The 16813-nt window shown below is 42.9% G+C and overlaps 1 protein-coding gene across 4 annotated transcripts; it reads left to right on the top strand.

Moving 5' to 3' along the window:
- Positions 1-850: 850 nt before the first annotated feature.
- LOC141207000 (uncharacterized) lies at positions 851-14583 on the top strand. 4 transcript variants are annotated; one of them, XM_073664358.1, is made up of 8 exons: positions 859-919; positions 1656-1736; positions 1937-2087; positions 5398-5577; positions 5661-5784; positions 5868-5965; positions 6164-6254; positions 12687-14583. In XM_073664358.1, the coding sequence occupies exons 3-8, from the start codon at positions 2010-2012 to the stop codon at positions 14012-14014; spliced, it is 1899 nt and encodes a 632-aa protein (XP_073520459.1). In that variant the 5' UTR covers positions 859-919; positions 1656-1736; positions 1937-2009; the 3' UTR covers positions 14015-14583. The 4 variants fall into 4 exon arrangements, with proteins under 4 accessions (XP_073520461.1, XP_073520459.1, XP_073520462.1 ...); XM_073664361.1 differs by having other exon boundaries at positions 1937-2159; positions 12687-14581; XM_073664359.1 differs by lacking the exon at positions 859-919 and adding an exon at positions 972-1497.
- The last annotated feature ends 2230 nt before the right edge of the window (positions 14584-16813 follow it).

Here is a 16813-nt window from a genome sequence, read left to right as displayed (position 1 = left end):
CGAGGTCTAGGATATGTTTTAAAATATTGTGATGTTCCAAAAATAAAGCGGGGTACTAGTATGCCCGTTCTAAAAAAAATTACCATCAATCTTTGATTCTTATGAGAGCAGTGGACTGGTTCACATCTGTGGAACATAAGCAATGGGTGAAACTGGAAGAGGACCTCTATCCGTGGATACTCACATCTCTACCTTGGATTGACTAAATACATGTACAAACTAAACAATTATCAATACCCATTCAACACTTTTTGAAAACATGGGATCAAGTCTTAATCTCTTCATCTATATCACGTAGGTTGGGTCCATTAATGCCCTTGTTTGACAACCCAGATTTTCCCTCTGCTTCAGGTACGGACTCATTTCTAATCTGGGACTGATCTGATGGGGTTAGATTGAGACACGTTCTCATGGGATCAGGCTCTTTTCCTTCCTTTATAGAACTTCGTGGCTCCTTTCCAATTAGGAGTCTATCCTGCCTGGCTTATTTCCAGCTCAGGTCATTTATAAATTCTCACATGTTACTAGTATGAAAGATGAACTCACTCCTTTTGAACCCTTAATCACGCAAGTAGGTCCTTGTACTAAACTTCTATCTTGCATACACAAAGCAACACAAATGGACACCAGCGATGACCCTCTACCCTTTACTGGGGTTGGGAGAAGGAATTGGGTAGTCAAATTTCAGAGAAGGATAGGCAAAAAACATACATAATGCCAGAAATGTCACTGACTGCGGAGACATCTCCATGTAGCGTCTTCACTCCGGATATCACTGTACAGGAGCCGCACAGTTCACACTGCGCATTCACTGAGGCCCCTGATCATGTGACCCCTGACTCCTCCCCTCCTGTGACCTCATCACAGGTCCTGTACGCACAGAGCAGCCATATATGTGGTGGCGGATCTGCAGGTGGAGGTATGTGGAGATTCCCCATTACTGGGCGCAGGGGGCATTAACCCCTTCAGCACGGAGACTCTTTTGGGGTCTCTGTGTGGTGTAAACAGTGAGGTAACAGCTGTGGACAGAATGCGGTTTAGCTGGTTCCCGTCCACATTAGATCCATTCAGACGACTGCAGGATGAAGGACAGAAGCCCAGAGAAGTCCTCACACAACGCCATTATTCATCTCCTAGTACTATCACAGTAATGTAGATAGTAGTGATAACCGTCCACATATTCTCTTTATACCCTCCGGTGCGATGGATTTGGCCTCAGTGTCCAGGAAGCTTCACGGTTCAGCAATGCCCCTCCGCCATCTTCCCTCCACCTGAACGATTTACCCTTTCAATGCCACAAAACCGAAAGTTCTTTCAGTCACCAGTGTGTTCTCTTAGGAAATGTGTGGAAACGTTGGAGGGGTTAATGGCCGCGGGATTAGTGGGGTCTCCTATGTGCTCATTAATTCTCTGCCTTATTTACGGGAGGAGCAGCCGACATATCTGACATTACATCCCAGACACTGAATACAATATACTACAAATTCTCTGCTGCAGGTGATACATTGTGTAATGAAATGTTTTATTTAATGTGATTAAATCTATTTCTTGTGTTCGGCATATTTACATGGTGGACATTTATCAATGCCGCATCTGTGAAACCCCAGAGGTGTAAGCCAGGTTCTCATTATGTGTTTCTCTAACGATTAATTTAGGAGACAGGAGTTGTGAAAGGGTCGGGGCCGAGAACAAACAACCATCTCATAAAACCATCAGACCACCATCTTGTGAGAAAGGTATTCAGCTGCAGACTCCGAGGAAGAAACTGTTTGTTGTCTGTGGCCTAAAATATATAGGTTTTATTACTAGATGTATAGAAGAAAACTAAACACTGTAAAATAATAAATCTCCTCATATGTTTCCCCTTATTATCTCCAGTAATTGTATTATTACCCAGGATTTTTATGTTATATCTGCTCATCATCTTCTCATTCAGGTCTCTACAATATCGGATCCTGTCAGTGAAGATCTTCTATATAAGAGAATTTTCTTGATTTTACCCATCAAGGATGGATATGGACAGAGACAAGATGGTGGAGAGGATATTACACCTCACCCTAGAGATCCTCTTCCGGCTTACTGGAGAGGTGAGAGATTCTGATGACGTCACATTACATCCTTCTTATCTATGGAAATAATAGAAGGACAGAACTGGAGAGGTGAGGACTCTGGAAATGTCTGTAGTGAGATTTATTAACCCCTTAACAACATTTGACGTACTAATGCGCGTCTGTGCCCTGGGACTTAAGAGCCAGACCCGTATTAGTACGTGATGGCGATCGTGCGCGCACACAGGCTGTGCGGGCGCGATCGCCGCCGGGTGTCAGCTGATTGTCACAGCTGACACCCGGTACTATATGCAGGGAGCGGTTACGCACCGCTCCAGCACATTAACCCCCGCGATGCTGCGATCGAAGTCGATCGCAGCATTGCGGTGGCAAGGGGAGGTGATCGCAGATACTCACCTCCTCTTCTGGCTTCCAGCGCAGTGCATCTCCAAACAATCTTCTCCCTGTCCAGCGCTGACAGCCTGCATGGCACAGGGATGGTGCTGCATTCCTGTGCCATGCAGGCGATCAGAGAAAAAAAAAGTGAAAGTCCCATAGTGGGACAAAGTAATAAAGTATAAAAACTATCAGAAAGTGAAAAAAAAATTGCAAAAATATAAAAAAATAAAATAAAAAAAATAATCCACCAAAAATAAAAATATAATGTACCCATCAATAAATATTATAATAAAAAACAAAAAACAAACAAACAATAAAAGTACACATATTTGCTATCGCCGTGTCCGGAACAACCTGACCTATAAAACTGTCCCACTAGTTAACCCTTTCAGTGAACATGGTTAAAAAAAAAAAAAAAAAAACGAAGCAAAAAACAATGCTTTATCACCATACCGCCAAACAAAAAATGTAATAACACGCGATAAAAAAGACAAATATAAATAAAAATGGTACCACTGAAAACGTCATCTCGTCCCGCAAAAAACAAGCCGCCATACTGCTCCATCAGCCGAAAAATAAAAAAGTTATAGCTCTCAGAATAAAGCTATGCTAAAAAATAATTTTTTCTATAAAATTGCTTTTATTATGTAAAAGTGCAAAACATAGAAAAACTATATAAATGTGGTACCGCTGTAAACGTACTGACCCGAAGAATAAAGCTGCCTTATCAATTTTACCACACGCGGAACAGAATTAAAAAAAACAAAAAAAACAATTCCTGAATTGTTGGTTTTTGTTTATTCTGCCTCCCAAAAATCGGAATAGAAAGCGATCAAAAAATGTCACGTGCCTGAAAATGGCACCAATAACAACGTCAACTCATCCCGCAAAAAACGAGCCATCACATGACTGTCTGCCAAAATCTGGAAAAATTATAGCTCTCAAAATATGGCGATGCAAAAACTAGATTTTACGAAAAATGCGTCTTTTAGTGTGTGACAGCTGTCAGTCATAAAACCCCCATATGATTCTGGTATTGCTGTAATCACACCAACCCGAAGAATAAAGTCGTCTAATCACTTATACCGCACGAGGAACGGCGTAAAAAATAAACTCTCGGGTTAGGGTTAGGGCTAGGGTTAGGGCTAGGGTTAGGCCTGGGTTTGGGGTTAGGGTTGTGATGGGGTTGGGATTTTTTTCAAAAGTAAGAAAAAAAGATGACGATATGGCGACTAGTGTTGAGCGCAAGTGCTCGGTACTTGAGTTTGCATCGGGTGCTCTGGTATGCATTGAGTATCGTGGGTATTTGAGTGACATGCTCGAGTCTCCTCCCCATATGCTTCGCGGCCAGAAAAACTTTGCGGGGATTGCCTGCCATGCACGAGCGATCCCCGCATGTTTTTTTTTTGGGTGTCTAATAACCGTGAAACATGCGGAGCAGGGACTCGAGCATGTCACTCGAGCACACGCTGTACATGATGCATACGTGAGTACCCGATGCAAACTCAAGTAGCGAGCACTTGCGCTCAAGAGTAATGACAACTTATTCAATATGATGACCTAATGTTATCAAATTCTGTGTCGTACCTCTGGGTTCAAAATGTTCACTATACACCTTAATAAAATCCTTGAGGGGTCTAGTTTCCAAAATGGGGTCACTTGTGGGGGAGCTCCACTGTTTAGGCACATCAGGGGCTCTCCAAACGCGACATGGTGTCCGCTAACAAATTGAATTGAAAATCGGCTCAAATAGCTGACGCCATGTTGCGTTTCGAGAGCCCCTGCGTGCCTAAACATTGGAGCTGCCCCACAAGTGACCCCATTTTGGAAACTAGACCCCCCAAGGCACCTATCTAGATGCATAGTGAGCACTTGGAACCCCCAGGTGCTTCACAAATTGATTCATAAAAATGAAAAAGTTTTTTTTTTTTTCACTTTTTCATTTTTACGAATCAATTTGTGAAGCACCTAGGGGTTCCAAGTGCTCACTATGCATCTAGATAGGTGCCTTGGGGGGTCTAGTTTCCAAAATGGGGTCACTTGTGGGGGAGCTCCAATGTTTGGGCACACAGGGGCTCTCCAAAGACAACATGGCGTCCGCTAATTATTCAAGCAAATTTTACAATCAAAAAGTCAAATTGCGATCCTTCCCTTCCGAGTCCTGCCGTGCGCCCAAACAGTGTTTTTTCCCCACATATGGGGTATCTGCGTGCCCAGGGGAAATTGCACAACAAATTTTGGGGTCCATTTTTTCTTGTTACCCCTGTGAAAATAAAAAAAATTGGGTCTAAATTAACATTTTTGTGAAAAAAGTTAAATGTTAATTTTTTTCTTCCACATTCCAAAAATTCCTGTGAATCACCTGAAGGGTTAATAAAGTTCTTGAATGTGGTTTTGAGCACCTTGAGGGGTGCAGTTTTAAGAATGGTGTCACTTTTGGGTATTTTCTGTCATAAAGACCTCTCAAAGTGACTTCAAATGTGATGTGGTCCCTAAAAAAATGGTTTTGTAAATTTTGTTGGAAAAATGAGAAATCGCTGGTCAACTTTTAACCCTTATAGCTGCCTAACAAAAAAATTTTGGTTCCAGAATTGTGCTGATGTAAAGTAGACATGTGGGAAATGTTATTTATTAACTCTTTTGTGTGACATATCTCTCTGATTTAAGGGCATAAAAATTAAAATTTTGAAAATTGCAAAATTTTCAAAATTTTTGCCAAATTTCCGTTTTTTTCACAAATAAACGCAAGTGATATCGAAGAAATTTTACCACAATCATGAAGTACAATATGTCACGAAAAAACAATCTCAGAATCAGGGGGATCCGTTGAAGCGTTCCAGAGTAATTACCTCATAAAGTGACAGTGGTCAGAATTGTAAAAATTGGCCTGGTCATTAACGTGCAAACCACCCTTGGGGGTTAAGGGGTTAATGTCTCTCTCCATAACCAGGATTACACAGTAGTGAAGAAGACCTCTAGAGAGCGCTGTGAAGACCCTGTGTCTGAGGGATGGGGAAGACCCCTGAGCCCAATCACGTGGCCTGCACCTCATCCTCTGATATATGAGGACATCAATGACCAGAAGATCCTAGAACTCACCTACAAGATGATTGAGCTGCTGACTGGAGAGGTGACACTGCTGGGAATGCTGGGACTTTATACAGTAATGCTATGAAAGGATCGGGGGGATGACTGCATCATTGTATGTGTCAGGTTCCTATAAGATGTCAGGATGTCGCTGTCTATTTCTCCATGGAGGAGTGGGAGTATTTAGAAGAACACAAAGATCTGTACAAGGACGTCATGATGGAGGTTCCCCAGCCCCTCACATCACCAGGTAATAGACAGGACTAAATACACACGGCCTATAATTATCTGTATGTAAAGAATGAATTCAGTCCCTGTATGTGTTTCCTCCAGATCTATCCAGTAAGAGGACAACACCAGAGAGATCTCCCCGTCCTCTTCTTCCACATGACTGTAAACAAGAAGATCTCAATATTCCTCAGTATCATCAGGTAGATGGAGAGAAGGTGTCATGAGATCTCCCCTATGATGTGTAGACGGCTGTGAAGGTCTTGTGTTCCATCTTGTTTTATCCACCAGTATTATATGTTTTATACTTGTGTAATGAGAACGTTGGAGATGGCAGGATTAGAGCTGATCATAGATGTGACTTCTCCATCAGCCTGTGACTTTTACAATATTTGTTTCAGGGTGAATATCTGACCCATATTAATACTACAGAGACATATGTGAGCGGTGATGAGCGGTGTAAAGAGGAGATTCCTACATATGACTACCCAGGTGAGTAGTAACCACTAAATGTAGAGAAGTTACCAATTCATCTCAGTCACCGGCTGTGGCTGCTTTATCGGTGGTGTAGTCCGGCCGTACCACAATCATGTGATCACCATTTTACTTCTAGACCACAACATTCTCCTCCATCCAAAACTGTTTAAATGACTTTGGGCATTGAAAGCCCTAATCTATAGAACTTCCAACCAGAAGGATCCACCTACCCTTTGAGATTAGGAGATGCTGACTCTTACCTGCCCAGATCTTTAAACTACAAAGCCAAATGACAGCGTACATAGAATTTGCTGACAAGTTAGAAAATCACATGAATAATAATATTATGACGGGCCTGTAAGAGAAAGCGGAGGGTAATGATGCTGTTGGCTTCCTAGAACCCTGATATCTTATTGGATGAATCTACCTTCCCTCCCTTCTGTGCTGCTGAATGTGCTCATATGGTCCCTACAAGACCAGGTCCAGTGTTTCTGGAAAAGTTTCATTTTTATGATCGACAACATTAAATGTGCAGTGAGGACCAAGTGTGAATTTCTGTACAATAACAACAGAGTTTCCCTTTATCCTGACTTTTCAATTTCTTTTAAAACTGACTAACTTCAAGGAGGATTATGATAAACTACATAAAAAAGCATTACCCCTGTGCCATGATATATCTCTGTGATGCTGAGTCACTTTTCATGGCCAAGCCGTGAGACAGGATAGTCAAGGAGTCCTGTAACATCCCTGGCGGCATGCTTACATGGTTTACCACCTCCCACCATGCAAGACCGCAATCTTACCTATCAGTCCAGGCTGCACACTTTGCTCCAGTGCCTTCTGTTTGCATGTCTCTTGTCTGATTGCTTAGGGCGGCGGCGCTGTTGCTTTCTGATTCTTATAGTTGCAGTGTGTGCACTCCTAATGCGTCCCCAACCTATTGCTGTGAGTCACTGGATACTTACACCCCCTCCACCCAGTAGGAGGTGCCTGAGCAACTCTTTCATTCAGTGTGTTCTGTGCAACTGAGTTGCCAGGTCTTGTCCTGTATCTTGCCTGTTTCTGCCACCCTGGGGGCTGTATACCCAGGCCTGTTACCTGTGACTTCTAGTCAGTTTCCGCCATCCTGGGGGCTGAGTTCCCAGGCTCGTTCCTGTATCTTGTTCCTGGTTCGGATCCTGTCTGAACAGTGTCCTAGCCCTTTACCTATTTGTCTCTATGTCTGTACCTTCCCTTTTCCTGCAGTGTCTGAACCTGCACCTAACTCCAACTCGTTGTCTCTGTACTTCTGTTTGTGAGTTTTGTGTCCACTCGCTACTTCATTGTAAGTACCTTGTGTGTATCTGGTTCTGCTCGTTCTGTTTCCCTGTCTCCTTATCTACTCCTGTGTTCCAGCTATCTTCTTGTGTTTTCCAGTCTGTTCCATGTGAACAGAGCCCTGTCCTGTCTACCGCATCTGCGGGTTTTGTTCTGCTCTGCTTGTCTACCGCATCTTTGGGTTTTGCTCTGCTCTGCTTGTCCATCGCACCTGTAGTTTTGCTCTGCTCTGCTTGTCCACCGCACCTGCGGTTTTGCTCTGCTCTGCTTGTCCACTGCACCTGCGGCTTTACTCTGCTCTGCTTGTCCACCGCACCTGCGGTTTTGCTTTGCTCTGCTTGTCTACCGCACCTGCGGGTTTTGCTCTGCTCTGCTTGTCTACCGCATCTGCGGATTTTGCTCTGCTCTGCTTGTCTACTGCACCTGCGGGTTTTGCTCTGCTCTGCTTGTCTATCGCATCTGCGGCTCTGTTCCTGTATCATAGTCTGTACTGGTTCCTATTTTGCCTGCATTCCTACCTGCCAGTACCCACCTGTCTGCATATCAGCTGTGCCTGCCAGTACCCACCTGTCTGCATATCAGCTGTGCCTGCCAGTACCCACCTGTCTGTATGCCAGCCTAACCTGCCTGTTCCTGCATTCCCCGGTGTGGGTCAACAGCTGTGACCGGGGTCTGACCTGGAGTAGCAACTGGTCCCTCTGCTCGGTTCCTCCCTGGTTTACAGAGTCGATTGAGCCGCCGTGCGACCTTGGTCGAACCGGGTTGATACTTAGTCACGCCCCTCCAGGCACTCCTCGGTTCATGATCCAGTGGGATCACTAATCACGCTCACGCCAGTCAGTCCGGGCGTGAGCCTAACAAGTCCGAAGTCAAAAGCCAGGAGGGTACATCATAAACAAAAGAAAGAAAGAAGTAGACAGGTAACATTCCGTTCGTCAGAATACCAGGAGGATAGCGAATCAGAGCATAAGGGGTTAAACATACGGATGGTCAGAACAAGGTCAGGCAACAGAAGATCAATTCACAGAACATAAGGCACAGAGACAAACCTCACACAAGCTGAATGTACATCTGGCAGAAACAGCCCAGTTAAGTAGCCTGGCAATCACCTAGGATAATGAACACTTCGAGATAGCCAGTTCCTTTTAGTCTCAGATTGTACGGCTGAGCTGTCAATCAACACACTGACAGCTCAGCACAACCCTGCACCAGACTGGATGACCGAGTTGTCAGTAACTGCATCCCAGACACACTGAGTGGTAGAACCGTGACAGTACCCCCTCTTCTAATGGAGGCCACCGGACCCCCAAGCTTCCCAAGAAATTTTAGATGGAAGGTCCTGACTAACCAATCTGCCTTCACATCTCAAGCTATGACCCACGTTCTCTCCTCTGGTCCATATTCCTTCCAATGGATGAGGTATTGGAGGGAATTTCGGACCCTATGAGAATCCATAACCCACTGAAACTCATACTCCAAGCCACCGTCGACTGAAACCAGAGGAGGCGGGGAAGAGGGAGACAATGCCGAAGGGACAAACTCCTTTAATAGGGATTTATGAAAGACTTTAGTGATGCGAAGAGATGGAGGAAGCTTTAATCTGAATGCCACTGGATTGACCACCTCTAGGATCTCATATTGACCAATAAAATTTGGACCCAACTTTGTCGACAGCACTTTAAGTTTAATGTTCCTATGACAACCAAACCTTATCCCCGATCTTAAAAACAGGACTCACTGAACGTCTTCTATTGGCCTTCTGTTTTTTGGCGAATCTGAGCAGTCCCAATATTCTTTTGAACATCCTTTCAGACATTCCCAAATCTTAGTATTGTGACCTCCATCCCAAACCATTCAGAAATAATCCTAGGAAATTCACCAAAATAGGGATGAAAACCGTAATTACAGAACAATGGTGAGGTTCCAGTAAACTGATTCACTCAGCTGTTAAATGGAAACTCGGCAAGTGTAAAAACGAAGACCTCCTGCTGAGCCGCCACAAAGCATCTTAAAACTTATTCCAAAGATTGATTTGTCCTGTCAGTCTGACCATTGGTTTGAGGGTGGTAAACAGATGAAAATGATAAGTCAATCCTGAGTTTACTACAAAAAGCTCTCCAGAATTTAGAGACAAATTGTACTCCCCTATCAGACACAATGTTAAGAGTGATCCCATGTAACCTTACAATATGAGAAAAACAACCTGGAGAGTGTCTCTGCATTAGGTAATCCTGACAAAGGAACAAAATTAGCTTGCTTGCTGAATTGGTCAACTACCGCTCTGATAGCAGTTTTCCCACGAGACAGAGGAAAATCCGTGATGAAATCCATAGACAGATGAGTCCACTGGCTTTCTGGAATTGTCAATGGATTCAATTCCCCAGCCGGCCGGCTATGACTGACTTTATCATGGGCGCAAATTTCACAAACAGATACAAAAATCTTTGATATTATTATGCATGCACGGCCACCAAAAAATCTAGCAATTGCTTTCTGTGCAGCAATAACCCCAGGATGACCACTCAAGATCCTGAAATTCTTGTAACACACACAATCTTAGGTACACAGGCACAAATAATTTAGATCCTGGAGTAGCGGAAGGAGCCAACGACTGGACTTTATGGATCTACTCCTCCAATTTCAAGGTTACCATAGAATCCACAATACCGTGAGGAATAATGGAGGATGCAGGTTCTGGAGGAGAAACTGAATCGAGACTACAAGATAATGTGTCAGCTTTCACATTCTTAGACCTTGGCCAGACATAATGTGACGCTGTGTCACCTTTCATGGCCAAGTCGTGAAGCAGGATAGTGAGGGAGTCTGAAGTCAGAAGCCAGGAGGATGCATCCTAAACAGAAGGAAGAGACAATGGCGTGGTCAGGTAACGTTCCGCTGGTCAGAATGCCAGGAGTATAGCGGATCAGAGCACAACTAGGTCCAAGGTCAGGCAACAGAAGATAAATTCACAGAACACAAGGGGCAGAGACAAACCTCACCCAAGCTGAATGTACGTCTGGCAGAGGTCTAGGAGAAACAGCCCAGTTAAGTATACTAGCAATCACCTGGGATAATGAACACTTCGAGATAGCCAGCGCCTCCCAGTCTCAGATTGGACGGCTGAGCTGTCAATCAAAGTACTGACAGCTTCAGCACGCCCCTTTACCAGATTTAACGGTTGAGTTGGCAGCAACTGCATCCCAGTCACACTGAGGGGTGGAACTGTGACAATCTCTAAGCCTTCACTGACTTGCCTCTTATTTTACATAATGCATTTAGTAGTGCAGGGTTAGGTAAAATAGGAGGCAGGTCAGTGAGCGATCAGTGAGCTGTCATAAGAGCATACAGATGAATATGTAAGCAGAGCACCAGATAGCGCACCCCCCACAGGCCGCCCCGGAGCAAATGTATATCATTATCTCCAAACTGAAAGTAAAGATAACACAGCAACCACAGGACGGATTTCATCAACCAAGGTATCATATTAATCAGTGTAATGGTGCCCACCAGACAGTGTATGTAGTTTACTGAGCACAATCCCGCTGACAGGTGCGCTTTAAGATCTAGGAAGAGCTGACAATTAAACTCCTTTCGGAAGACCTTGCAATAGAACATATGGGGAAGTGAGAGATAATGGTTTAACTTCTTTTGAAGCATAGGAACCCTGTAGTGTAGAGGTAATTAAACAGGAAAGTTATTTTAGGAGAAAACATGCCAAAAGGAGAGGGGTTTACTGCAGGAGAAGTGTGCTTTCCCAGGCACAGAACTTTTATTCATGCAGCACAGATTGTAGTCAACCCGGCTCCGGGGTTCAGACCGGAATATTGGGGTTGGTATCGATCCGATATGTATGCGATATAGATTTTCAGCATTATAACGAAGGGCGGATGTGACGCATTAACTCACATCAGCGGGGGGGTGCACTAGAATCACTCCAATTGAATAACGGTCTGATAGATGGTGCGAACAAGGTCATATTTGATCTTTATGTACAGGTAAAATCATGATAAAAAAATATGACATCAATATCTAGTGCCTGTGATCTTCAGAGGTGAAGATATCTTAAGTTGTTGCTCTCCTAAAATCCTTAAAGGCTGAGAACATCTCACAAACAGCCACACATGAGTTCATAAAGGAGAAGTGTGTAGGCGTAACTTAGGAGCTAATAAAAAGCAAATCCTGGGTCTGGATCATTGTCAGCACCTAGGAAGACATACAGTAGTTCGCTGTGGAGGTTCTGTCCAATTCCAAATCAAAGTGCTTCCCTTCGCTAACAGTGGGTGGATCTGCGTGACCCCTCTGGCTATGTATCTTTGACGCAGTGCCTAATGACAGAAGCAGACTTCGCAGGAGCAGATCACAGAGGAGATGGGACACACCATTTACAGAAGCCCTAATTTGACAAAATGGCAGAAAACCAGAGCAGTAGAAATCCTCATAAAGTGACTCCATTTTGGAAATTATAACCCTCGGTGAATTAATCTATAGGAGTAGTGAGTATTTTGACTCCACAGGCACTTTCCGGAAATTAGCACGCAGTGGATGTTGGAGAGTAAAAATTGCACATTTGCCATTTTACTGGTTCTCAGATTGTGCTCCAGGAGACATACACCGTAAATTAAGTGGGTTCTTCTCACTATAGTAATGTCAAATACATGGATGCTAAATGTGGTTTGGGCGCACTGCGAGGCTCAGGAGCGAGGGGGAGATTTGACTTTAAGAGAGCGAATATTGCTGGATTAGTTTATGGAAGCCATGTTGCTTTTCAAAAGCATTTGAGCCACTAATAATATGGAAACCTGTTTTTCCATTGACAGATGATGGACCTGAGTGTGGGCATGTTTTTTGCTTGATGAGTAGAAGTTTTTATTGGTATTATTTTTGACTGCAGAACATTGTTTGGTGGCTTTTTATTCCATATTTGTGAGGCAGAATGAACAAATAGTTGAACGCCACGCTCCACTGGTTCATCCTATGAGGATTTGCATTAGACTGTGAACTGTCATTAATTTGTGAATAATTCAATTTTTTTACATAACTTTTTATAGACAATTTAAGTACAAATGTTCAAAAATATAAAAATCAAGCATATATTATTCAAAAATATTAATGGTTTCTTTTTGTTGCCAGATGACTGTACCAGGAAATCAGAGGGACAACTGACATCTTCAATTTTTAAATCAGATGATCTTGAGACCCCACAGGATACAATTGAAGTGAATGCCATTACTCCAGATATACCATCATCCCTTCACAGCAAAGATCTGTCATCTGATCCTTTGAAACACGTCCTGTCTTCTGATCCATTACCGACTACTATGGAAAATCCAAGTCGCATTAAAAAACTAACTGCTCCTAAAGCAAAGAAGTCATTTTCATGTTCAGAATCTGGAAATAGGTTTCCTCTCAAAAAGTGTCTTCTGAAACATCAAAAAAATCACACAGCAGAGAGCAGATTTTCTTGTTCCAAGTGTGGGAAATGTTTTAACTACAAATCACAGCTTGTTAGTCACCAGAGACGTCACACAGGGGAGAAGCCATTTTCATGTTCCGAATGTGAGAAATGTTTTACAAAGAAATCAAGTCTTATCAGACATCAAAGATATCACACAGGGGAAAAGCCTTTTTCATGTTCAGAATGTGGGAAATGTTTTGTAGATAAATCAACTCTTGTTAGTCACCAGAGAACTCACACTGGGGAGAAACCATTTTCATGTTCAGAATGTGGAAAATGTTTTGTGAAGAAATCATCTCTTCTTAGTCACCAGCACTGTCACACAGGGGAGAAGCCCTTTTCCTGTTTAGAATGTGGGAAATATTTTAGACAGAAATGTAATCTTGTTATACACCAACTAACTCACACAGGAGAGAAGCCTTTTTCATGTTCAGAATGTGGAAAATGTTTTAACCGGAAAGCTAATCTTAATAGCCACCAGAGGATCCACAGAGGGGAGAAACCTTTTTCATGTTCAGAATGTGGGAAATGTTTTAACTGGAAATCAGATGTTATTATACATCAAAGAACCCACACAGGGGAGAAGCCTTTTTCATGTTTAGAATGTAGGAAATGTTTTAAACGGAAAGTGCTTCTTGATAGCCACCAGAAAACCCACAAAGGGGAGAAGCCTTTTTCATGTTCAGAATGTGGGAAATGTTTTAGCTGGAAATCGCTTCTTGATAGCCACCAGAAAACCCACAAAGGGGAGAAGCCATTTTCATGTTCAGAATGTGGAAAATGTTTTAATCGGAAAGCGTATCTTGATGGCCACCATAAAACCCACACAGGGGAGAAGCCTTTTTCATGTTCAGAATGTGGGAAATGTTTTAATCGGAAAGCGCATCTTGATAGCCACCAGAGAACCCACACAGGGGAGAAGCCTTTTTCGTGTTCAGAATGTGGGAAATGTTTTAACCGGAAAGCACATCTTGATAGACACCAAAGAACCCACACAGGGTAGAAGCCTATTTCATTTTAAGAATGTAGGAAATGTTTTAAACGGAAAGTGCTTCTTGATAGCCACCAGAGACCCCACACATGGGTGAATCCTTTTTCATGTTCAGAATGTGGGAAATGTTTTAACCGGAAAGCGCATCTTGATAAACACCAGAGAACCCACACAGGCTAGAAGCCTTTTTCATGTTCAGAATGTGGGGAATGTTTTGTGAAGAAATCACATCTTCTTAGTCACCAGAGCAGTCACACAGGGGAGAAGCCTTTTTCATGTTCTTAATGTGGGATATGTTTTACACTGAAATCATCTTTTAAAGGGAACCTGCCACCAGAAAAAACGCTATTAACCTGCAAAAATGGGCTTAATCTGCAGGTTAATAGCGTTACTAACTTGCCCGGCACCTGCACATAGCCAAACACTGCTGGGAGAAAATTAACTTTATTCTCCTCGGCAGCATTCAATTTCAGTCACGAGGGCAGTGCCTGTGCGGATTTTGTTACCGCTCGGAGAATACAGAACGGCTGTTGTAAACAAACCCCAACTCTGACTACCACTGACTCTGCATGGGGGCTGGCTGTTAGTCAGTGCTGCGGTGCTGTTACAGTCACCGCTCCTTATACTCAGAGTGGTGACTGAACCAGCGACAGCACCGCCCCTGTGACTGAAACCGAATGCTGCTGAGGAGAATAAAGTTAATTTTCTCCCAGCAGCGTTTGGCTATGTGCAGGTGCCGGGCACGATAGTAACGTTACTAACCTGCAGATTAAGCCCATATCTGCAGGTTAATAATGTTTTTGGTTGTGACAGGTTCTGATTAATAAGTATCTGAGAAGTCACACAGGAAAGAAGCCTTTTTCATGTTCAGAATGTTGGAAATGTCTTAACCGAAAATTGTATAATCTTTAAGGGGTTGTGCAATACTAGGACAACCCATTGTCATTCCTCATGTTTGGCCTCGTTAAAGTAAAAACACTCATTCTCAGCTCCTGTGCTGGCGCCATTCCAGGCGTTTCTGGTCTCGCCTTTTCGGTGTTCATGTGAGGTTGTTACATCTCACAAGCCCTGCACCCAATCAGTGCCGGCTTCACTGTCCCTGACTTTGAATGTATTGAATATCAACAGGAAGCCAGGGCTGTGGTTGCTCTCTGACTTCCTCATGATGTCTGAAAGTGGTGTGAGGCAGTGAGTGGGATCATATTCGAGGGACGGTATATATTCGCTAGGATGCGCATAGAGGCATATTGAACCCGCTGAAGTGCACTGCAGTCACAAAAACACCTGTGGTTGCAGTGCAAAATAAAAGTAAAGTTTGGACTTGGTCAAACTATTTGACCAAGTCGGATTTAATAAAACCCGGCATGGGATTTTATTTTTGAAGTGATCTACAGGTGGCAGTGGGACGGGTCACTCCTATTCCATTTAAACCTTTAGCAAAGGTTTGGTTGTGTCAATGTTTTATTTGCAAGTTGCAGAGCAGGAAGCTCTGTGCACTGCAAGCCTGAGTGAAGGCATAACACAGGCTTGTGAAGGAAGCCCAGAAGGTGCACCCCAGACTGGCATGGCGCGGCCGTCCCCCACGGCATCAAATTTACACGGACTGTTTGGATATCACAGCTGCGATCTGGAGGACAGCTTTTGCATTTGAGTTGGGAGTTTTGGCAAATAAAGACATTTAAGTTGAACTTTCCTTGGGTCACTGCCTCATTACCGCATAGTGTGAACACCGCCGCACTACAGTGGGGACATTGACATCAGTACTGATTGGGCACAGGGCTCACGTGACATACCAATCTCACATGAGTCCCGGAAGTGCAAGTGCTGACACCGCTGGAATGGCGCCGGCATGGAAAGTTTGTATTTTTTGTTTTATTTTAACAGGACCAAACATGAGGAATGAAAAAGGCTTGTCCAAGTAGTGGACAACTTTTTTATACATAAAAAAAATGAATTACTGGAAAGTTGTATTTTGTTGACCATCAAAAAGACTCCTATGGGGAGAAACTATATATGTTATTGACAAATTATACAAAAACATATAACACACAGTTGTATAATTAAATGAGAAAGGGAAATTACTTTAGAACTTACCATATTTTTTGACCTATAAGACACTTTTTAGCAATAAAAAAATATTGCTAATAAGGGAGTGTGTCTTATAGACTGGAGGCTGCTTCCTGTGACAGAGGAGAACAATGAGACAGTTTCCTTCCTGATCACTGAGATAGCTGCTCTCTCTCCTCCAGCCCATACTTATCTAATTGATTGGTTTTAGAGCATAAGGGGACGGTACCGGGACCTGCTCAGAGGCTGTACGTCCTGAGTGAGCAGCTTAAGAACCTTCCACCCAATTAGCTCATAGATGTTTCAGATCATGTAACACTGTTTTACATATTTTCAAACTTTCTCAGGTTCAGTTATGAAATGAGCCATTTCTTATGATTTTGACCTTCTGCATTCAAATATGACAATGAAAATTTTTAGTTGTCTCTTATTTCTATGATATCAAAGAGTTTTCCTTTTACTGCTACATATAATTAATGCATAAAAGTTTCAACACTTTGAAACATTATTATTTTTGAAAATATAAAGATTCAGAATATTTTGTTATTCCAATTTTCTGATATTTACTTAGAGGAAACTTGGCAAGAATTCAAAAACCTAAAATCTGTCTAAACACTATTGTGAATCATCAACAGTTAAAGAAATTGCATTACAAAATTCGGTACTCATTCAGTGACAACTCTTTTTTGCTTGTCTCTTGTATTCCATCAGCTCTTCTCTTACAATTGTCCTTCAATAATCTGC

Source organism: Phyllobates terribilis, unplaced genomic scaffold (assembly GCF_046119375.1).
Source record: "Phyllobates terribilis strain yellow unplaced genomic scaffold, ASM4611937v1 Scaffold_156__1_contigs__length_4398808, whole genome shotgun sequence".
Lineage (NCBI taxonomy): Eukaryota > Metazoa > Chordata > Amphibia > Anura > Dendrobatidae > Phyllobates > Phyllobates terribilis.
Note: the sequence above shows the minus strand (reverse complement) of the source record. Positions and strands in the feature narration are given on the sequence as shown.